Consider the following 25477-nt stretch of genomic DNA (forward strand, 5'->3'; position numbering starts at 1 on the left):
TCCATAAATTATTATCTGACTTATTAATATTCTATTCCCACCTCATCACACTACTATCCATTTACACTATCTTCCCCCAGCAAACCCCCTCATCAATCCACCATAGCACCCAGACCCTGCTATGCTGATCTTTTTTGTTTGCCACTGCCTCTAAAACTTCCACCCAACATTCATGAAACCCAGAACATTAACAAACCCAAAACACTGTTGTCAGCCCATCCACCAAAAAACACAATTTTATAGAAGTTTCAGTCCCATCGAAAGGTCTCACCTACAGCACCACATTCGAGGTCAACCACGATGGGCTTGTCAGAGATCTACTCTTTCTCTTGGGAGCCTTACAGAGGGAACACTTCTTTCCTACCAATCCCTCCAACTAAAGTCAACTTAATCCCAACAGTGAACCTTGCCCATCCCAGTTTCAACCAATATCCCACAGGAATCCTCCTCCCCCTCCCACCTAACTACCAACTGGTTGCCTTCCACAGGAATTCCTTAACCGCCAATTGGTCTCATCATCCTTGCCCACGTGCCTTCCCAAGCACACAAATCTCTAAACAGAAGAAAGAACAGCCATTCACAACCTCAAGACAGACCCTGATTTAATCATCCTCTCTCCAGACAAAGGGTCCACCACTGCCTTGATGAACTGCTCTATCTAAAAGAATGCTTCTGCCAACTGTTTTCACCCCCCCCACCCTACAAGCTCTACCATAGTGATCCAATCCCAGAAATCCAACACAACTTCCAGTCACTACTCAAATATTTAGGCCTATCCTAGAATCTATCTCCCTCCTCACACCAATGTACCATCAATCATTCACCTTCTACATGTTTCCCATAATCCATGAACCCAACACTCCTGGATCCTCCATTGTGGCTGGTTACCATGCTTCAACTGAAAGAATCTCAGCTCTTGTCGACCAATACCTGCAACCAGTTGCCCACAGCTTAGTCTGTCATATGAAAAACACAAATCACTTCGTTTTCCGAATTGTGATCATCCCCACCCCATTACCACCTGAATCCCTATGCATTACTGTTGATAGCACCTCCCTTACACCAACATCCCTCATGCCCATGGCCTTGATACTACGTAAGACTACCTTCCCCAATGTTGTTCTGACTCCAAACCCACAACCTCATGACTTATACTGCTTACCAATGGCAGCCTCGCACACAAATACTACTTCTTTGAGGGGAAGACACATAAACAAACCTACGGCACAGTCATGGGCACCCGTATGGCACCCTCCTAAGCCAACCTGTTTATGGATCATATACAGGAAACCTTTCTAGCCTCCCAAACACCTTGCCTGGTTCATATTCATAGACGATATCTTCATTATCTGGACCCAGGGCCAATACTTGAGCTTTCTAATGGTTCCATCCATATCAAACCCACCAACCACCAACACTACCTTCATTTAGGCAGATGTTATATCTTCTACACCAGAAAAATCATTCCCATTAACCTGACCATCTATGGACTGTGTGTCTGCAGTGACACTGCGAGTTAATGTGGGCAGAGGTTATACTCAACAAAGTGAATAAATTAATAACTGGCTCCTTTTATCAACACTCCCATTCAGATGATATAGTTGCTGCGGGTTCAAGGAAAAACTGAGTCATTTCCAATAGGTACTTGACTCACGCAATTCTAGTTATAGGTAACTTCACTCTGCCTTTGACATGTTTAAAGTCAGTGGTAGGCATAAAACACCATTTGAAACTGTACTAAATGCACTCCCTGAAAATTAGTACCGGAGCCCACACAAATTGTAAATGGTTGCGATAACATACTACACCTCTTACAACAAACCATCCTGAGCAAATAGAGAGCATCGTGATGGATACCATCATGAAATATGGTTGTGATAACATACTACACCTCTTACAACAAACGATCCTGAGCAAAAAGAGAGCATCATGATGGATACCATGAGGTGATTGTAGCGAGACTGAATACCATAACACCTAAAGCCACCAAAAATAAATGCAGAATATATCTACTTACAAAAGCAGATAAAAATTCACTTCATGATTTCCTGAGAGACAATCACCATTTCTTCCAAACTAACTATGTATGTGAAAACCAAATGTAGCTTAAATTCGTAGAAATAGTATTGTGGGCAACAGAGAGGTAAACCAAAATGGAACACATCCCTCATCATACACAAAACAGGTCAGGATACTACTGCAAATACAACAAAAGAAGTGTGCCAGATTTAAAAAAAATACACCACCTCCAAGATTGGCAATGTTTTAAAGAAACTTGAAATTTAGCATGGACTTTAATGTGAGATGTTTTTAACAGTTTCTACAGTGATACTCTGACTGAAAATCCAGAGATAGCCAACATGAGTAACTTAGAAGTAGATACCTTCGGTGAATCAAAGCAACTTGTTACTTGATAGAGCCAAGTCTTCTGGTCCAGATTGTACACCAATTAGATTCCTTTCAGAGTATGTTGATGTAATAACTCCATATTTAATGATCATATATAATTACTCGCTTGACAAAATATCCATACCTAAGGACTGGAAAGTTGCACAGTCACACTAATACACAAGGAAGTTAATCGAAGTAATCCATGGAATTACAGACCAATATCACTGACATGAATTTTCAGTATGATTTTGGAGCATATACTGCATTTGAATGTTATGAAACACTGAAGAAAATGATCTATTGACACACAGTCAGAATGGATTCAGAAAATATCGCTCTTGTGAAACGCAACTGACACTTTGTTCACTCAAAGTAATGAGTGGTATAGACAGGGGATCTCAAGCTGATTCCATATTTCTGGATTTCCAGATGGCTTTTGACACTATTTCTCACAACCAGTTACTAATCAAATTGTGTGTCTATGGAGTAACATCTCAGTTGTGTAATTGGATTCATGATTTCCTGTCAGAAAGGACACAATTCTTAGTAACTGATGGGAAGTCATCAAACAAAACTGAAATGATGTCTGACATTTCCCAAGGAAGTGTTACAGGTTCTCCGCTGTTTCTAATCTATATAAACCATTTGGACGACAATGTGAACAGCCCTCTTAGCTTGCTTGCTGATACCATATAATAATGTCATCATCAGGAGATCAATATGTTAGAAAAATATCTGTGTGGTGCAAAAAGTGGCAACTGACCCTGAACAGTAAAAAGTGTAAGGTCCTCCATATGAGTACTAAAAAGACTCCTTTAAACAACAAACAGGTGGTGAGGGTAGGAGCAAAGGAAGGACATCTGAGGGGAGTGTTTGCATTAAGAACAGAGCTCTGTTAAATAGAATCTCAACTATATTTCAAGTTCAGGTTACACAGGGTCAACATGGGGAAACTTCCAATTGATTGAAGGAGTCATTATGTCTACGTTATGGAGTGGAACAGGAGAGTGCAGGGAGAAGGTGTATTGTCAGTTTGGGAGAATGTCACAAAGAGCAAGTCTCTTCTGGACCCACCATTCTGCTCTCATCTACTGTGACCCCATGTAACCATTTTCCCACATTTTCTAATTACCAAGGGCTGTAGGTGATGTTCGCAAGGCGTCTCTCATCAGGAGTCCTCAATGGTGTGAACTATGCTTGCCCATAAACATGGGCCGGTTATGGAGAGTGAGCCACGAAAGCAGATCATTCGCAACACAACAACTCTTGGCTGGAGAGAGAAAAATTTCCAGCCCAAAATTTGCAATAAAATATTTCTGAACTCCTTCAAGCACGTGGCCATCTCCACAATAATACAAATTTAAAGATCATGTTACGCAACTTTTCAGTCTCCCCAAGTCTTCTACTATGCTTGCTCATTTTTACCACATATATGATACATGGCTATGTCGGAAAAGGTTATAATACACAAGTAATTTTTGGAACATAGCAGCAACCTTTTTGCATTCGGGGATCATCTGATAGAAAACCACAAAACAGCCACTTGATCAGTTTTAGGGCATCCAACACTGTGGTTATCATCATTCTGCTTATTCCACAAGCAAACTTAGAATTTATACAAAGAATTGCATTGAAACTGATGAAATCATAGTGATAATCACTTAAAATTTTTTTATCAAATAAATATGCAAAAATAACTTAACAACAGTTCATCAGATTCATATGGCTGCACAATTACTGTTATAAAAAAGGGAGAAGAACTAGTCAGTCATTTAGAAGTTACATTACACTAATTTAATTGTCACCTACAATAGAGATTGCATCTAGCCAAGCCACTCAATGCCACATACAAACAACATTCTGATAAAATATGGTGCTTTGTTATGGTAATACCACGTGTGTCACACGCTAGATGTGAATAATGCAGTAGGGAAACACTGGTTAAAGAGCAATTTCCTAGACAAAGACAAGCTAGAATAACCTCATTGTGTTTCACATGACTACAAATGGTCAGTTGAATCATTCAGAGTTTATTCTCATTCTTATCCAGCCAATCCCTTCCCCATGTAACTGTAACTGTCTTTCTCACCAATTACATCACTGACTCCATGGAATTGTTGCACAATGTCACTGTGCTTTCTTCAGAAAACTTGTTTGGCTACTCCTATAGTTTTTGATATGGATTCTGATATGCCTCAGTATGCAACAGAATTTCATTACTTCACTCTGTATTTGAAGACAGAGGAGGATGTCCTGGACATGCATCTCTACTGGACACATTCTCCTGATCATCTGCAGAGCAATCTACGAGTTGTAGCAGCTGAGGAAAGTAACTGCATTGATGTATCCCATCTGGTTTAGAGACGTTAGGATAGGAAAAAAACCAAAGATGTTTACTTCAGCCGTAGGTGGATTATCAGCATACTGTATCTGAAAACAAGAGAATAGTCAACTAAGTCTGCTAGCTTGGAACCATAAGTGTACACTATACTGTCTACGTAGTGTTTGTTTGTAATGCATTGTAATGTATGCTTATTGTAATAGCCTAAGCCACAGCCACCAGCAATGCCATATCTGGACTGCCAGAAGCCACAGTCAACATCCAATTGACAAAAGCATCTCTCCCCGTGTGCCTACTTCCATACCACCACATGTGCCTGCTTCCATACCCCAACTTTCACATGTCAATGAACAGGAACATCAGGAAGCTTCTGCAGGTTGATACAGTGCTGCCTGACAACAGACAGATGCCATTCACCGATCCAGCTCCAGGCCTTTTCACGGTGACATACAAACACCACATTTGTGTGAAGTTAGTGTCAAGTGGCTGCATTTAAACCTGTGTGTAGGCAGCCCAATATGTGTGACCCGCTGGGCAATGTAGCTGCACCCAAACTATGTCAGCCACAGCCTTGGAGTCTTTGCCGTAACCATGTCGCTCTCTGCCACTGCCGGGCCATGGTGCTTGACTGCCTTGGATTGGCACCCAATACCTTACCACAACCACTACAGAGACTCTCGCCATCTCCGGAGTCCCCCAGCCAGCCACCCACTGCCAGCCAATTGTTCAGAGTTTGACTCTGGGCAGCAATGAAACCTACCACAACGGCAGAAGGTGCTGCTGGATGCCCCATGCTGCGCTGCACCACAGTCGTGTGCAGTACTATGGATGCCGCTGTCAACTCAACTCCAGGATGCCCATGACACCAAGTTATACGCCACCACCCGAGCAGCGCAGAATGTCCATGTACCATGTCTTCCTTGCCTGCTGCTACAACTCCGAAATATTATGAGAGAATTCCATACTGCACCGAAGAGGAGGGCACACTCCAAAGACTGTGTAAGTTGAATAAATTCATAAATAATTGTTTTATGATCACTGCTGGTTGATCTGAAACTTCCCCACATGTCACAACTGTCTCCCAAACTATCTACGATCCCTACAACACCCAAGGTGGATTCGAGCACGTCCTGACGAGCAAGAACTGGTCTACATGTCACTCTTGTTTCTCCACAGCCACCTGAAAATCTTGCTTCTTCTGCACAATCAAATTTTGCTGACAGGGACAGGATGGTTTGAGATTGATGGATCAATGACAGCAAAGAAGGTACACATAGTTCTGATGACAGAAGACTGCAAGTGGTGATTCAACTGGGACGGCAACATATGAGAGTAGTGGCACAGACTTTTATTTTTACTCATGGGATCTGTATATTCTGTTATCTTTGTATCCTTGAAGCCCTGTATCTCATTTCTGTGTTATTCAGTATGAACAGCATAACTCGAGTCACATTTGGCAAAGGCCTGAGGGTCGAATCCCTAATGTCAGTGATGTGAACACAACATAATTTACAAAGGCATTCAGCCCTATGCACCAAGTCAGATGAACAGGTTTTTTATGTTTGCCAGAGGGTCATTACACAAGCCACTGTTGTGAGTGCACCTAGCTTAAAAATGGGAAATCGTGGGTGCTGAGAGGACTCAGAAAAAGGCCAAAGCAGCCATAAGTTTTTCTTGAAAATACAAATTTTGTACAGCAGAATGAGAAGTGTAAATAGTTAAAGGTTAGGTGACAGGTTAGAGGAGCTTTTAGGTTAGACTTAAATTATGTGGAATATTCGAATTTGGAACCTAGCATGTTTAATGATAAGAGACATAACCAGAGGTAGATCAGCACTGACCAACTAGAGCATGATCCAATAGCCACACTGGAATCACATGGTTCAGATTTCATGTCTTTACATTGTACATGAATAGCACAAAGCAGCAATATGCTGAGACATCACACAGATGCAAAATGATTGTTAGACATCAGGACATCACATAAACCACAGAAGTAAATTTGCCAATGGTGTCTGTATAATTCATTATTATGGGAGAACACGACGAGAAAGTTTTATGTATTTTTTATGAGGTTTATTATGGTCAGGAGGGTAGCCCAGGAAATAGTCTCTCTGGGAAAAGAGGTAAGAAAGAATTAGATGATCGTAGGGCAGCTGGTAAGCGACTGTGACACAGGAAGTAGATCTGGTGGTATCGGAGAGCTCAAAGTGGGGACCAGTGAACTACTTGTACTCTCTTGGAATGAGAGAGATCTGTGTGTCGAGATATGAGGTTCATTATGGAGACACACGAGGAATATGACGAGAAAGTGTTACACGTGTATTGTGAGGATGAAATCCGTGAATTGTGTTCATCGTAAAGAGTCCTTCTTGGTCAATACAATTAATAACGTGACAATGGAAATGTTACCCACGAGTCCTTCCCTTTGTAAATAGTTTTCACTATTTGTTTAGATCATAGTGATAAGGCAACAGGATAGTATAAATATGCATCAATGTAAACGAGTTATACAGATCGAGGGATTGCCCCCCTTTTTTTTGTATCAGCACCAGAATGAGAAAGGTATTGTTTGTGTTGACACGGGACATATCTTAATGTGACATATGACAATCTTCGAAGTTTTTCTTGTAGTTACTAGACATATTTGGTGCATGTAATGGGATGATGTGGGAGATGCACATTTTAGCACGTAAATATTAAATGGGAAGACTAGCCGATAGGGTACCTGCCTGCACACCAGTCCTTCCCCACAAAATGAAATGCTGTAGCAGCTAGCAGGGCTAAAAGCGATTTGAAGAGAAGAGAGAGTAAATGAGAACATACTCACTAGTGAGATAAAGGCTAGTGTGGTTGAAAGGGAAAGAAGTGTAAATAATGTAAAGGACCAAGTGTTAGCATGAGTGAAGCCAAAAAGATACAGAATAAATACCTGTAAATAAATTAGTGTCTATGTCGCAACAAAATTTTCAACTGAAATCTGAGGGCGGATTTTTTTAGGAGAGAGGAGTTGAAACACAGCCAGTGCCAGTGCTGTATCTGGAGCACCAACAGCCGCAGTCAACATTCTGCTGACAGAGGCACCTATCGCCGTGTCACTGCTTCTGTTCTACCACTTCTGCATGTCAATGATTTGGGGATCAGGAAACTTCTGTAGTTTGAGACACTGCTGCTTGACAACAGATGGATGCTTGTTGCCAACTCTGTTCCAGAACTTTCAGTAGTGACATACAAATACCGCACTTCTGCAAAGTCAGTGTAGAGTGGCTCCATTTAAACCTGTACGTAGCCAACCCCCTGTGTGTTACCGGCTGGGCAACATAGCTGTGCCCAGCCTGTGTCAGCCACAGACTCGGAGTTTTCACTGTAACTACGTCACTGTCGTCACTGGTACTGTGGGGCTGCAATATAAGATCCAGTGCCCGACTGCCCGGAACCTGGTGCCCAACACACTGCTGCCGCTTCTACGTGGCTGTCTGCCATTGCCGGAATGCACCAGCCACCGAGTCCCACTATCCAGACATTGTTCAGAGTTACGACTCTGGGCAGTATCGAGATCGGCTGCGGCCAGAAGATGCTGCTGCTGCTGGCTGTCCGTGCCATGCTGTGGCACAGTTGAGCCGAGTGCAGTGCTAGAGTCAGCATGGCCCCACATCCCTGTCGGTACCTTCCAGAAACTCACCGACTCTCTTCCTGCATGTCCACACTGCAAATGGTGCTTATTCACAATTCTGGCAGGTAGTCACAGTAATCTGACTTGACTGTGTACAATATTCACATTGAAAAAGTGGTAGTTATATTTTTTCTACACTGTTTCAACTAAAATCCAACAGTCTCATTTGTAAAACCTCTTTCCAACCTACACACATATGGTTGTAGCTGCCATTCGATATTATTTTATTAAAATTACAGTCACTGTTTGTCCTTTGTCAGGTGGAGGAAGAAGAAGAAGAAGAAAAGAGAGAGAGAGAGAGAGAGAGAGAGAGAGAGAGAGAGAGAGAGAGAGAGAGAGAGAGAGAGAGAGAAAGGGTCCCGTTTTTCATTATAACATGGATAAGTGCTCATTTGTTCTTACCTGAGATCTCTCTGATTGACTCAGAATTTTTGTGGTTGATGTGGAATAATTGGCAGAATTCAAACATACATGCCACACCCTCCTTTTGCCATCACAATCCAAAAGACTTCTATATTCTCCTCCAATGGTCTGGACTTGCACACTTGCCATGATCTCCCACTGTCCCTGATTGCATAGACCCATTTAGTTTTACACAAGGGAGCAAGCATCACCTTAAGATATTCCAAATTCTTTAGCAGCACAGTGAATTATGCTTGTAATTTGATTTACCAAGTCCCAGATGCTGTCTTGATATTCAAATCAAGGTTTCTGGCTCTAAAATGTCTCTTTGCTTATCATCCATTAAGCTGGTTTTCTTTTCATGTCTCTTCTATCAGGAAAGTGCACCCAGATAGTGGATCATAGCCACTTTCCACCAGCAATATATGAGAATAGGCAAACAGACAGAAAAGTCAATGGTTGAGAACAAACTCATGGCTTGAAATATGATCAGAAAATATACATCTTCCATCACAACAACTAGCATCACTGTACCTTAGCAAAAGGTCTGGCCAAGATCCCAAGAAAATTCTGGTCCTACGTAAAATTGCTAAGTGGGTCTAAGGCCTTCACCCAGTCACTTTTTGACCAGTCTGGTGTGGCATTATAAGATAGCAAAACAAAAGCTGAGGTTTTAAATTTTGTGTTTAAGAAATGGGTCATGGAGGAGAATCAAACAATCATATTGTCATTGGACCATCACATAGAGTCCCATAAGGATGACATAGTAACAAGCATCCCTGGCAAAGAGAAACAACTGAAAGAAATTAAAACATGTAAGTCTGCACATTTGGATGGAATCCCAATTCAGTTTTACAAAGAGAACTCTACAGCACTGGCCCCTTACTTAGCTTGCATATATCACAAATCTCTCACCCAGCACCAAGTCCCAAGTGACTGGAAAAAACACAAGTGACTTCTGTATCTGAGAAGGGTTAAAGAATGGACTTGCAAATTTACAGACCAATATATCGATTTGCTCCAGAGTTCCTGAAGATATTCTGACTTCGAATAAAATAAACTTCCTCGCGGCCAAAAAGCTTAAGTCCATGAATCAGCACAGTTTTAAAAAGCATTGCTCATTTGAAACTCTGCTTTCCTTTCCTCCCTTGATATACTGTGAACTATAGACGAAGGGTGACAGGCAGGTTCCATATTTCTAGATTTCCAAAAAGCATTTGACATGGTGCCATACTGCACACTGTTAATTAAGATCTGAGCACATGGTATAGGTTCCAGGCTATGTCAGCGGCTCTAAGACTTCTTAAGTAATAGAATCCAGTATGCTGTCCCCAATAGTGAGACTTCAGCAAGGGTATCATCAGAAGTGCCCCAGGGAAGTGTGATAGGACAGCTGTCATTTTCTATATACATAAATGATCAGGCAGACAGAGAGGCAGCAATCTGTGGTTATTTGCTGATGATGCTATGGTGTACAGGAAGGTGTCAAAGTTGAGTGACTGTACGAGGATACAAATTTCTAGTTGGTGTGAGGAATGACATCTAGCTCTAAATGTTAAAAAAATGTAAGTTAATGTGGATGACAAGGAACAACAAACCTGTAATGTTCATATACAGCATTAGTAGTGTCCTACTTGACACGATCACCTCGTTTAAGTATCTGGACATAACACTGCAAAGCAATATGAAATGGAATGAGCCGTGAGGACTGTAGTCAAGAAGGTGAATGGCCAACTTCAATCTATTGGCAGACATTTGGGAAACTGGTTCACCTGTAAAGGAGACCACATACAGGACACTAGTGTGACCTATTCTTGAGTACTGCTCTAGTGTTTGGGATCCGCACCAGGTGGATTAAAGGAAGACACTGAAGCATTTCAGAAGCAGGCTGCTTGATTTGTTACAGGTAGGTTCAAACAACATGCAATTATTATGGTGATGCTTTGGGAACTCAAATGGGAATCCCTGGAAGGAAAGCGACATTCTTTTCCAGGAACAGTACTGAGAAAATTTAGGGAACTGGCATTTGAAGCAGACTGCGGAACGATTCTATTGCCACAAACATAAAATAGCGTAAGGGCCACACCACGCATCATCCCCCCCCCCTGCCCCCCCCCCCCCCCGCACCCCCACCCACCACCTCCCTGCCTCTTTTCCCCTCCACACGAAACAGTTGTTCTTTGTACCCCCATAGAACCACACATTTTGTACAACTGCATGAATGGTAGATTTTGGCATATTCAGTTGAACAGTAACTTAATTTTGGCAAGTCACAATATCCACAAAACTTGTTTTTGGTGGAAAATATTTTTGCTCTCCATCTGCTCCTACTCAGCTAGAAATAACTGCTATCTTTCTTGTTATTCTTTCACAAATATGAGTACACTGTATCAACGCAATCCGATACCAAAACTTTAATGTCCCTCTTTTCAATTGCCGTATTTACTTGAATCTAAGCCACACTCGAATCTAAGGTGCACCTGAAAAATGAGACTCGAAATCAAGGAAAAAAATTTTCCCGAATCTAAGCTGCACCTGAAATTTGAGACTCGAAATTCAAGGGGAGAGAAAAGTTTTAGGCCGCACCTCCAAATCGAGACAAAGTTGGTCCATTGTAATATGAGACACAATTTAGGCCGAATGAATGACGATACAGCTACAGTAGTTTGGTTCGAGACGTAAGCTTAGCAGTTAAGCTTTACCAGGTAGCCATTGCTATGTGTCCATCCATATTTATATGGGTACCCTTCCTTTTTCACGTGCTTTGTCTGGTTTGAATTGACTGCTTATTTTTCTTTGATCTGATAAGTGCTGTTCTCTTTGTTATAGGTATTTACGTCACTCTAACGTCTCATAAGCGAAACAAAGGCAAGAGACTGCTATTTGTTGTTACTTACACTGCTGCTTTCTTTGATAATGATCAACAAGAACCAAATAATAGACTGCGTATGATAGAAGATGTTCTGAACGAGAGTTTCGCGAAAATTTTTCTCCATTTGAAGATCTTTGCAGACGCCTCTTTAGTACATTACATTCTGCACAGAAATTAGAGTCATCGTAGATTTAAAAATCTAGTCAATTGCTGTGCTTCATTTATGACTGTATCACTATTAGGCATAAGAATAATACGAATATAAACATGACACGATATGTATATTCTTCCGCGTTTGTTGTTAGTCTCACTCTAGTTTCGTAGTTTATTAGGCAGACAGAATTTAAATGAGATAGCAGCAAACACGAAAGAATACGTGACAAAATGTTTATATTCATATTATTCTTATGGTGAAGAGAATACTGCATGTGATTCACAATTCATAAAAGTTCCTATTAACAACCATCTCTTCTCACAGGTAGGAAAAAATTCAGAATGTAGAGTTGGCCATATTGACAAATATCCCCAACAGTCTTGCCAGTCGGATTTTCGTAGTACATTGATATGCTGCAACATTTGAAGATGAATAATATGGAATTTGTATTTACTTCGATGGATAATGTATGAAAATGCAGTGATCGAAACTCGGGGCGGAGGGAAAAAAGCTCGTCTTCCACCCTTTGTTTGTTTTTTTAAATTTATTTTAAATTTATTTACCACAGAGGTTTTGGTGCCAGTATTTATCTTTGTGCCTGCAAAGCATGCCTGTGTAGCACTACATATATTCGACGGCAGAAGTTAGTTGTGGCGCCACCTACCAACATTTTTCAGAACTTCCGCTTACTTTGCACTCGATTCTAAGCCGCAGGTGGTTTTTTGCATTACAAAAACTGGAAAAAAAGTGCGGCTTAGATTCGAGTAAATACGGTACGTAAATTCCAATACCATTTCACAGATCTTGTGGAATCAGAATGCAGAGGAAGAAGAGCTATCAGGGTTCAGAGTTAGTAGAACTTGTACTGACAATGTGTTTTATTGGAAAGAAGTAATAGAGAAAAGGTCAAACACCAACCAAGAAATCCATCTTATGTTTGTAGATCTTCATGAGGCATACGATACTGTACGGAGGTTGTGGAAAGTATTGTAGGATTCAAACATCAATTGAACTTTAACAATGACTCTCCAAAATTTGTATAATGGTCCAACATCAAGAATAAAACTTGGTAATAGACTATCTCAAAGGTTTTCTATCAAAAAGGATTTCCATCAAGACTGGTATATATCACCTACCCTGTTTAAAACATACATAGCAAAAGCTGTAAATCAATGAAAACAGAAATGCAGAGGAATGGGTGTGGACATGGGTTAGGCCTACTCGTATACACTGCAACATGTACACAATTAGGTCCTACTTGCCAAGAAAAAAGATGATCTGGAATGTAAGAGGTGTCATCAAAAAGTAATAGGAATTTTTTAATTTTGCAGGCTTTATACATCCAATTTTCAATTCTTTTATCTTGTTGGTATGCATGTTCCTGATGTATGTTTGCATTTTCAGCTGTTTTGATTGTTTAGTTTATTACTGAGAGTTGAAAAGGTTGTGTGTGTTTCTGAGCAGTTGGCAAATTTTTATTTTTGGAAAAGTTAGAACAAAGAATTTGCATTAAATTTTGGTTGAAAATGGAATTAAGTGCAGCACCGCATTCAAAATATTGACTGTGGCTTCTGGATAATTTATAATGAGTAAGATATGAGTTTATGAGTGGTATAAACATTTCAAAGAGTGTTGAGAAGATGAAGAAGGCGACAGCCACACTGGATGTCCTAGCACATCAATTACTGATGATACTGTGGAAGAAGTAAAGAACATGGTTCTGGAAAATCACTGAATTACCATCAGAAAGGTTGCTAATGATGTCGGCATATCATGTGGCTCACACCAAGCAATTTTTTCAGATGTGTTGGCAGGAACATGTAGCAGCAAAGTTTGTTCCAAAAGTGTTTAATTTTTATCAAAAACGAGATCGTGTAGGCATCACTGAGGAACTTCTAAAGAAGGTTATAATTGGTGACAAAACGTGGGTATATGGGTATGACATCACAACCAAGGCCCAATAATCCCAATGCAAACTGCCTAAAGAGCCAAGACAAAAAAATTGACACGTTCAATCACACATGAAGGTTCTTCTCTGTTTTCTTGATTACAACGTGATAATACACCACAAGTTCCTGACTTATGGTCATATACTGTCAATATGGAAACTATCTGGAAGTTATGTCCTGTTTGCCTGAAGCAATTGGAAGAAAACAATCAGAACTGTGGCAAAACAACTCATGGAAACTGCATCATGATAATGCTCCCGCTCACACCTCAACGCTTGTTGATGATTGTTTAGGCAAAAAACAAAACTGTGATGTTGACTCAGCCACCATATTCACTGGACATGGCCCCCTACAACAACTTTCCACTCCTGAAGCTGAAGATAACCATGACAGGATGATGTTCTGTCACCAGTGAGGAGATAAAACAGAATTGTTGAAGGAGCTGAACACCATAATGAAAAATGAGTTCCAGAAGTGCTTCCACGACTGGAAAAAGTGCTGGCACAGGTGTATTATATCTGAGGGGATTACTATGCAGGGGAAAAAGTTGATGTTGAGGAATAAAGAAACAGTCTTTAAGAAAAACAAAAATTGCCATTACTTTTTTATCACACCTCTTATGGCACTACTACAAGAAGGGTATAAATGGTGAGTTTTAGAACTTAACACCCAGAAAACAAAATATCTTACAACAGGAACAGAACTATCAAGCATCCATCATGATATGGAGGAAATTGCAGCTTGCAGTAGTTACACATATCTAGGAATAAAATCATATAAAGATGATCAAGAAATTACAAAACAAGTACCTCAGACTAGAAGATTGACTTCTTTTTTTTAAATGGAATCCCTTGGGGTAGCAAAATAGAAAGGAAACTGAAATACATTATCTCTGAAATTAATTAAAGGTTCTTTGTTGTATATGGTGGAGACACGGAGAGTTACAGAGAACAAAAAGAGAAAGTTCGACACCACTGAAACAGATATGTTCTGACAGTCATTGGGAATAAGCAGAAGATAGAAAACACGTAATGAAGAGGTTCAATTACAAATGGGTGCAACAACTGATATCAAATGGAAACAGTTAATATGGCATGATAATGCCCAATGGACAGATGAATCCAGGTTGCCCAAGGAGACTATGCTGTGGATACATTTGTATGACAGAAAATGTGGAAGACTAAGGAAGATTTGGAAAGAGGGAATTGTAAAAGTAATGAGATCAAGGGATTTAAGAAAAGATCATTGAGACAGCAGAGTGTCAGAGAGATTGGTCATCGGACAATGTTAGAAGGTGTTTTAGAACCGACATTAGGAAAAAAGAAAATCCGACACAGCAACAAAGCTGTGTCAAATGTATGAGTCCTTGTTTTGCATGTTTTGATTCCTGAACATTCTGTATATTGCTAGGAAATGCTGTTGTTAATAAAAGGTTTGATCAAAGCATGCTCATTAATAACAAGGAAAAAGTCATATCAAAGAGCTTATGAAATATTCATGAATACTTGCCACAATAGCTATCTCTTATGCAGTACTTAACAATGCAGATGTACTACTGTTTCTGTACTTTACTCTTCGATCCTTTCCTTGTGAGGTTTACAATGATAGTACTATATATGTTGTGAACATAAAGGGATACAGGAAATGATCTAGCAGGTTCAATGGCGCATATGAACAACTTGTGAAATTACATACATCATTCTGTAATTGGCAAAGCATCAGTAAAATAGAAGAGAGCATTCTTCAGTGATATACATTTTTTTATCATTTGAGTTATGGTAAGAACTATCCAAAGCAAAAAATTCCTCGCTAACTTCTGAATGAGTTCAGTCTTCAATGCAGTGCTCATTATTTTGCCTTTTTTAAGGTTTCCTTGGTGTAACTGAAAGTTGATATTTGGAAATTAGAATTTTTATCTGTCTAGCGTAAGAGGTTTGACATTCTAAATCACTCCGGTTTGTTTGACATAAACTGCAGAAACTTTAATGTTCTTGTCCTCAGCTTCACCCTTTTGATAAGAGAAGTATTTTGTTGTAGCTACAAATACTCAAAGATATTGCAGAGAATACAGAAATTTCAGTCAAAGAATTAAATTCATGTGTGCTTTGTGTCCATGATAGTAGACAGCAGTTGTTAAAAGGATAGTGCAAAATCAACATCAGTGTATACCATTATCTGGAATGTTTCATTCATAGAATTTTTGGTTACCTTCTCATATTAGATTCCTCTGCTGTGCTTAGTGTCATTATGTTCATATTGTATATATTTTTCTATTTATTTAGTCTATCAAAATATACACTCTCAAGTCAGATCATTATGATACCTGTACTATGTTCTGTATATCACAGAATATGCCATATGATGTGCTCTAACAAAGTACGTACATAAGGAGACGGGGTGCCTGTTGCATTTCTTTCCCCGATTCATGGGTAAATGAAGCAAGTTTTCAATTTTGCTAAAGGGGATGAACACTGACATTCAAATCAACTGAGTAATTCACATTTTTTACACTGCTGAAGTGAAATTGGATAGACCAGACAAACATGTGGTTCCTGAATGTGGTCCGCAGCCTTTCCACTAGTTGCACGGGCAACAGTATAGATGATTGACGATCTGGCCTTATAAAATTAGCCAAGTACTTGCTGTACTGGTTTTGCTAACAGCTGAAGCCAAGGGGAAACTACAGCAATTACTTTTCTCAAGGACATGCAACTCTACTGTATGGTTAAATAATGATGGCATCTTCTTGGGTATAATATTCTCGAGGTAAAATTGAGTCCCATGCAAGGTCTCTGGGTGGTGGCTACTCAGGAGGATGTTATCAGGAAAACGAAATTGGCATTCTGTGATCATGCATTGAATGTAAGATCCCTTAATTAGGTGGGTAGATTAGAAAATTTGAAAAGGGAAATGGATCGGTTGAAGTCGGATTTAGTGGGAATGAGTGAAGTTTAATAGCAGGGTGAGCAGAATTTCGGGTCAGGTGAGTACATGGTTATAAATATAAAATCAAATATAGGTACTGCAGGAGTAGGTCTAATAATGAATACGAAACTAGGAATGCAAGTAAGCTACTATGGGTAACATAGTGAATGCATTACCATAGCCAAGATAGACACAAACGCAACACACACTGCAATAGTACAAGTTTATATGCCAACTAGCTCTGCAGATGAAGAGATTGAAAGAATGTATGATGAGATAAAAGAAATTATTCAGATAGCTAAGGGAGAGGAAAACTTTACTATGATGGGTGACTGGAATTCATTAGTAGGAAGAGGAAAAGAAGGAAAAAATGGTAGGACATGGACTGGGGGAATAAATAAAAGAGGAAGCCACTTGGTAGAATTTTGCACAGTGCATAACTTAAATCATCACTAACACTTTGTTTAAGAATCTTGAAAGAAGGTTGTATATGTGGAAGAAACCTGGAGACAATGAAAGGTTTCAGACTGTTATATAATGGTAATGCAGAGATTCAGGAACAAGATTTTACACTTTAAGACATTTCTAGGACAGGATCATAATTTATTAGTTATGAGGTGTAGATTAAAACTAAAAAATTTGCAAAAGATAAGAAATTATGGAGATGGGACCTGGCTAAGTTGAAAGGACCAGAGCTGGTTGCATGTTTCAATGGGAGCATTAGGCAATGATTCATGGAAACTTGGGGAAGGAATAGAGTTGAAGACGAATGAGTAGCTTTGAGAGATGAGACAGTGAAGGCAGCAGATGATCAAATAGGTCAAAAGACAAGGCCTAGCAGAAATCCTTGGGTATCACAAGAGATACTGGACTTAATTGACGAAAGGAGAAAATATAAAAGTGTAGCACATGAAGCAGGTGCATGGGAATGCAGATGTCTAAAAAATGAGATTGACACGAAGTGCAAAAAGGCTAAACATGAGCAGCTTGAGGACAAACGCAGGTCTCTAGAAGTGCGTATAATTAGGGGACAGGTAGAAACTGCATACAGGAATGTTAGAGATGCCTTTGGAGAAAAGTGAACCAGCTATATGATTATCAAGAGTGCAGATGGAAAACCAGTTTTAAGCAAAGAAGGGAAAGGTGAGGTGGAAGGAATGTACAGAGGGGCTATACAAGGGAAACGAACTTGAAGGCAATATTACAAACAGGGAAGGGAAAATATGAAGTCATGGTGAAAAGTAATGCCTACAAATTTTTTACGTGAAAACTCAAAAGCTTTTTAAATAAAACAAATGCCATTAACATTCTGCATCTTTATTCTTCATGTCTACATATTTGCAGCCCTCTGCCACCCAAGGCTCCGAATGGTGTGGAACACAGCACTGTGAATTATAACTATGTCAGTACATAATAAACAGTGTGCTGTAATTGAGTTTCAAATTCGAAGAGTTTGTACATACATGGAGCACCCCTCCTTCAGCACAACAATGCCAGAACAGATGAGTTCTGCAACCTCTGCAACTATCCAATGTCTTGGGTTCACTGTCATCAATCATGCTCCATACAGTCCAAGCTTGGCCCCATACGAGTTTCACCTGTTGCCAAAACTTTTCACGCAGAGATGAGGTTGTGGCTCCATCAATAAAGTCAAACACTCTGGAGTGACAGTATCAACAATTTGGTCTCTTGGGAGAAATATGTTTGTTGTCAGGGTGGCTACATTGAGAAATAATTGAGAAACAAGTATGTAGAAATGAAGAATAAAGATGTAGAATGCAAATAACATTTGTTTTACTTAAAAAGCTTTAAGACTTTTCACATTAAAAATTCAGAAGCATTACACTCTCACAGATGAAGACAAGATGGGAAATTGATACTGTGAGAATAATTTGACAGAGCACTGAAATGGCTAACCGAAAGAAGGCCCCTGGAGTAGACGACATCCCCTCGGGACTGCTAATATCCTTGGGAGAGCCAGCCATGTGTAAGCTATTTCACCTGGTGTGGTAGATGCATGAGATGTGGGAAATATCTCAGACTTTAAGAAGAATGTTGTAATTCCAATCCCAAAGAAGGCAGGTGATGATAGGTGTGAATAGTACTGAATTATCAGTTTAATAAATCTTGGTTGGTGAATACTGACAAATTATTTACAGGAGAATGGAAAAACTGGTAGAAGCCAACCTTGGGAAGGATCAGCTTGCATTCTGGAGAAAGATTGGAACACACAAGGCAATACTAACACTATGCAGGGTTTATACATGGACGAGGAAAAAAAAAAAAAAAAATCCCGGACTTCCCGGTTAAAAATACACTTTCTCCCAGATGAAAATACACTTCTTCTATGTTAAGTAAGAGTATACTTTTCCTCGAAACTGTAAAACTTATCAATCCTTTCTCCCAGATGAAAATACACTTTTTCTGTGTTAAGTAACAGTATATTTTTCCTCGGAACTGTAAAACTTATCAATCATTTCATGGTTGTGGTTTTATACACCGGCGTAGAATTTCCCAGCACTTTAGAAAACGAAACTCAGGGGAAAAAACATGTTTTGGAAAGATGTCTGATGTGCAGCAACATGTACACTGGATATTTTCATATTATGAAAATATAAATTTGAATTCCACCAAACACCGCATGCTACTTTCCGACAGATTGAAATCGAGATTGCGATGCGCTTTAGTAAGCCAGTCGTAGCTCATGTCAAGCAATCTCGCCAGCTCATGACAGCAGATATTCAGATCATAGGACACGTGATGTAGTCAGCCAATAGCAACATCACTGTCATGTAGCACGAACACACACATAGGGAAAGATAATGGTTTAAATTAATATACATAGTGTTGCTACAAGAAAAGAAAAGAAAAGCTTTCACGTGTATTATTGGTCTCTAAGATTAATAAGCTGCAAGACAAGCTAAGCTTCCACATATAGTGCTGATTTTTTTGCATGTGTTACACTTTAAGATACATCACACAAATGTGCCAGTAAAATTTTTAACAACGACATAAATGTCTGATCTTCTGGGCTCGAAAATATTCTAAATGGTAGTCTTCAAAGATTTGATTTTTGAATGAGAGTCAAACACACTGTGATTTAAGTAATTCATCAGACATTCGCGCACAGAGTTCATCTTGTGTAAAAGGAAATTTACTTTGAAAGTAACGCTTTTCAAACAACCATTTAGAACATTTTCCCGCGACCTGTTAGAAATAGATTTGTTTCAGCAGTTGCTAGAGAGCGCCAGAGAACAGGCGTCGCCATGCTTGTGCAGCTACAATCACGCAGGAAGCCCGTATGTTCATACGAGTAAAACATTAAAAAAAGTTACATTATGTCATAAAAGGAACAAGACATTAGAGGATACTCCAAGAGCATGGGAATTTTGTGAAACATACTAAAATGCATAATTCGGCTTAAAGTGCACATTCTATGTCCAGATTAAGATGTAAATTTTCTTGGAGTACCAGTGCTGTATTATCTCCATGTTTGGTTCTTTATTCTGGAATAATGCCAGACAGATGATAACGTGAACTTGAAATACATCGGACAGTCGACAATAGCCAATAGTGTGGGATTAAACACTTTTTTCAAATAAATTGACTGCCTCAGCATAAAAGATTAATAAAAGTCAAATTTCTTTAAAAAACTGACAAAAATAACTTCATTGTTCTGCAAGGTGATTAATGCTTGAGTGTCAGAAAGATGGAAACAAAATAAAATCTGAAACTAACATATTTTGATGATGATGGTGAGGTCCCATACTTCGAGGAGAGTAGAGGACGATGCGGGAGACCCTTCTGTAATTATGTGAATGTATTTTAATTCACTTGGTAGCTCCCAGCCACAGAAATCAGTTTTGTTTTCATTTGACGTGAGAGCAACAAATAAAGAGGAAACAGCAAAATCACTTAATGTAAACATGGGTCGTGTGGAGACTACCACCTCCCCACTACAACTCAGAATGCTCTGCGCTTCAGGTCTGGATCTACGATATTTCCGAACTGCAGCAATATTAGATAGCGGCACTCCCCCTCCCTTGAGCGTTTGAGGTAGGATGCCAAAAATTTAAAAAAAATGACGTTTCAAAAATATATTCATTTTGTAGTGCACATCTTTCTTAAGAGTCTGATACATAAAACATATATGTTCGAGGCAATGAAAGACATGTTATTTGGTCTTAAGTGTGCCAAAGTGCAGTGCCACACCTCTTCACACACCATTCTTCCACCGCACGTCTCTATTTCGCTCTGTGGAACTCAAACGTGTAATTGTAATGGGTGCCATCAAACTATATTCAGGCCAGTGGAAATTAAAATCTCCTGTAGTGCCTCTCCTGCTCCCAATCGGGTGGTTTGACATCCTGTCCCTCTTTAAAAAAATCTTGCAACTAATACTGGATGGGATTATTTGTATCCGGCAGAACAAGAAGTCTTCAGAAAATTTACAGTATTTACTGCCTATTAGCTAATAACTTGCTGTTTTGTGTGGCATAAAATTAAACAAGGGATACACAAAATGAGTAAAGACAAGAGACAAGCAAGACAGTACTTGTTTCTTCAATCCGTAAGTCCTATCTTTTTTTTCCTCTCTAATCTTGCCACAAGCTTTATATGGCATACTTTCCTTTCTGGGAAAGAATCTATTACCTCATCAAAGTTCATCAACGTTTTGCTACATGAAAAAATGAAATGTCGTTGTCTAATACTAGAAAAGCTGTTAATACAAACAGTACCCAAGACTGGTGTGGTTTCTTGATCTGATTACGTGTATTTTGTCACTGTCTGCAAGATAAAACAAAATAGGCCTGCCTAATATTGCAGCAATTGTTACACACACCAAATAAACGAGACTGTTTTGGCACAAATGGTCATTTTTATAACACGGCAGAATATATTTCATGAAGTACCAGTATCAAATGCCTAATAGGCCTACTAAAAGCAAAAAGTTTTATGTTAGGAAATAGTTTCACGTTTCATTCATACTCTGTAGCTTCTGAAGCACGAGATCAAAAAGTAGTAGTACAAAATTTTTATACAAATTTGGAATCATCATATTCTTCCGTAATTTGTGAGAGTCCGCATTTCTTCTCCTTTCTCATTCTAACAAACAATCTTGTCATCACTAATTCTGTAACTATTCCTGCCAGTGTCAAAACTTATTCTCTGGTTAACTTAACTAACCCTGCCACAATCCCGCATTTATTCACTGGTTAGGCGTTATTACCTGTTCGTACAACACGTTTTCTGCACTACTCCCAGAATAGAACTTTAGTGGCTGCTAGCTGGAGGCTGTGTAACTGGCCCTTAGTAGTGTAGCGGTCTGGCCAAAAATTTTCTGTAAAAATTTCATTTTCTTGGATACACGGAGAAGACAATACGTACTCTTCGTTGCCTGTTATTCCCGTTAGTCGTTTATTTCCACTCTGGTAGTCTAAATCTGTGGAATTCGCTAGTAATTATAGCAATGCTGATCATTTGCAAACCCAGTCAACCACATAAACAACGATTGGCATTCAACCGTTCAGCTTTATTCCGCTCAGCTCATTTAGACCCGTCCCCTTTTGTCTGGAGGTCTGCAGGAAAGTTTATTTCTAGATGCGACGGGGATTCCCCTGGCAGAGACATCACATACACTATGCACGTATTCAAAAATCAAGTTAGAATTTGTTAAAGAGTGTTCAAAAACCAACAGGGATGCATTCAAAATCATACGAGTAATCGATAGACCAACGTGTGCTGGATGCTAGGTGATTTGTAAAAAAAGGTCTTTTCCTCAATAATATGAATGAATTTACATCATTATACTCTACAAACATTCAACAAAATCATTGCCTATGAAAAGTTACACTCCAGAGACAATACTCAAACTATCCATCAACAGACGGCAATTTTGAGGACAAAAAGCCATTCAATTAGTGTAGATGTGTTCTACTCAAGATCTCTCATGCAATAAGTCAGACCTTGTGTAACAGTATAATGAGCAGCAAGCTTGTCAAAATACATCACTTTGTATTTCACTGCAGTCCATACCTGATCAGATGCTTCCACATGGGACACTCTTGGTGATGGTGTAGGAGATGATTTTGCAGGCTTTTTCACAGTTACATCCAGTCTTGTATTCTTCATGAGACATGTTAAACGTGCCAGTTGATTTAGGACAAGGCTATGTTTAACAGCAAAGTTTTCCAAAGCATCAGCTTGAGCAGACTGCATTAGAGGAAGCTGTAAAACAAGATTTTACATTGCTGTAAAGTCTTGAGAGATATTCTTTTATAATCTTTGCTGAAGATAATCCAGAAAAAAGTCAGAAGACTACAGCAGACTTCTGCCATTCTTCAACGAACAGTAATGCAATCCCAGATACCACTCAATAATTGCTGGTGGGTGGAATCAAAAACTAACTATAACTTACTGTATGACTTTTCCTTCTGATACTTAACCGAAGTCTGTATAGCAAATGGGATAGGTCACAAAAATTAATAAGCTACTCTCATATTATGATACAAGTATGACTAAAGAATTGAAAATATGTTGCCACAATATATTTATCCAGAGTTAAGCAGTGTACACTACTTGTGGAAGTCACAACAGCAAAAAGGATAGATGTGACTGAAATGCATTTCATAAAAACTAGAGACACCACCATACACAAACAATTTGGATTATAGACCTGTATCTGCACTATTTTAGGACATATTACATGTTGATTATCTTCCAGGGAATTAATATGTTCAGTTTCATCAGGATTCTTACTTAGTGCGAGATTTGTAATGTTCACAGGCTTATGTGTAATGTCATTTTTCAGCAGCATGAATCACTTATTGCTAATAGAGCTTTCTACAATTTTTACAAATTTGGGACTTTCTTTCTGAATACCGTAACTTCAGATGCATGTAAATAAAAGAAATGTGCAGGGACAAGGGTAAACATTTTACATACTATAATCACAGGCAATAAGCCGATACTCAGGTTAAAATTGTGCATGAAGATTATAGACATCAATCGTGGAATTTTGTACAGCCACTTTAGTCAAAATTATCTACAAAGAGAAGACTTAAATAAAGGGAATCACAAATAGACAAGAATTATTCTTACAGTTAATATTTTCGCAGTGATCTTATTACAGACAGAGAACCATGAAAATCACACACTATCTGCTCACAACCCATTTCACTTACAATGCAAATATACAGAGATTTACTTACGTCCATCAAAGAAAGGTACTGTTTTGTAATCTTTCCTGAAAACAACTTTCTTGCTGTTACAAATGCTGTTAAGCATTCCAGAAAGAGATCTAAAGCAGTCCTAATTAAGGTTGGGAGTTCATCAAGTAGATGTGAGTTTAATGCTTCATAATTGTTTTTTGCTGCCAACAGTTCTTCTTGCACCTGAAACCCAAGAACGGCTTCACAAAATTTGTTACAAAGTATCACAAGTCTTGAAAATTTCTGAATGACACAATTAATACTGTTTTCCTCCCATGAGAAAGAATCCAATTACAAAACACAAACCAAAGAGTTGAGCTTTACATTCCATCAATAGTAAAGCACTAGGGATGGAACACAAGTTTGGATTGGAACAAGTGTGCAGCTGCAGCCTTGTCAAAGGAAACACATGGCATTTGCTTTCTGCAAATGACACATGCTTTTAGAATCTCGCCAAAAAATTATTTCATTGCTAAGCAAGGTACAGGTAATGATACTTTAGAAACTTAAAATACCAAATAGTAGCAAAAACAAAACAAATTACAATTCATGCCAGTCTCCAGTTAGACACCTGTCCAGGTAAGAAACAGATAGGGGAATCCTCATCATGTGGTGGGTAGTGAGGAAATAAAATATTTTGGATAAATCAAAACTGACAATCGCAGATCACATCTGTATTTCATTTCAGCGACTGAGTTTAATAGGGTCTGTATCATCTCTTAGTGGTGTGTGAATAAGAAGTTCGGGGGGTTATGAAACTTGGTTCTAACCTTTGAAGTTATACCAGTGTCTTCTCAGTAATCTTTACACTTGAAACAAATGCCACAGTGTCTCTTCGAGAAGGTAGTAGTACCCTATGTAGTAAACTACAAGGTGAAACTGTTGTCACAACAAGTAACACACATGGGTCTTTGCATTCTGCGAAGCCTAAACATACACTCAGTGACAAGTGGGAGCAGCTCATACACCAAACCTTAAAATCCAAACTCAAATGAAAGTACTGACTTGAAACAAAGTATAAAATGATAAAAATTGGCAAACCCAATCTAAGAGAAACACTTCATTCACAGCAAATTAAAATGATTGTATTACAAGGAACCAATTTCACAGATGAAAAACTGAACTCAGAATATAAAGGCAAACCAGAAAGTGTAGAAAAGTTTTGGAAACCAGAGGAAGAGGACGTGAGGATCCTGTATTTCCTCCCACGTTGGTACATTTGTCATTCTTTGTGACTTCTGGTCGTAACCTTATCGTTCTACTTCAATGCGGAGTGCCACTCAAATTATGACTTGTACAAACTTTTCAGCTCCTTTTATGATTATGTATATGGATTTTACATTTCATTAGCCAAATGTTTTTAGAATTTCCATACATCAATTGACACAAGCCTGTTTCTTAGCTTCAGGGAAACCATCAGGAACAGATCTCTTTAGTTAAATATTCATGCGTTCTTCGATATGCTCAAGGTTGCCTCTGCCTCGCGGTCAGTCACATGCCCAACCTCTTCAGTCTCAGTGTGCAGAGAATAATGGTGTCTTTTTTTTTTTTTTTTTTGG

At 39.1% G+C, this 25477-nt stretch overlaps 1 protein-coding gene across 2 annotated transcripts in view; it reads right to left on the minus strand.

Moving 5' to 3' along the window:
- The window catches only part of LOC124555307 (dynamin-binding protein-like), a 215072-nt gene that overhangs the window by 46350 nt on the left and 143245 nt on the right, over positions 1-25477 (minus strand). For both annotated transcript variants that reach the window (XM_047129182.1, XM_047129181.1), the window contains exons 17-18: positions 23919-24101; positions 22744-22935 (exon numbers count right to left, since the gene is read on the minus strand). In XM_047129182.1, coding sequence (XP_046985138.1) covers positions 22744-22935; positions 23919-24101 — 375 coding nt within the window. The remainder of the gene's footprint in view (positions 1-22743; positions 22936-23918; positions 24102-25477) is intronic.

Source organism: Schistocerca americana, chromosome X (assembly GCF_021461395.2).
Source record: "Schistocerca americana isolate TAMUIC-IGC-003095 chromosome X, iqSchAmer2.1, whole genome shotgun sequence".
NCBI classification, from domain to species: Eukaryota; Metazoa; Arthropoda; class Insecta; order Orthoptera; family Acrididae; genus Schistocerca; species Schistocerca americana.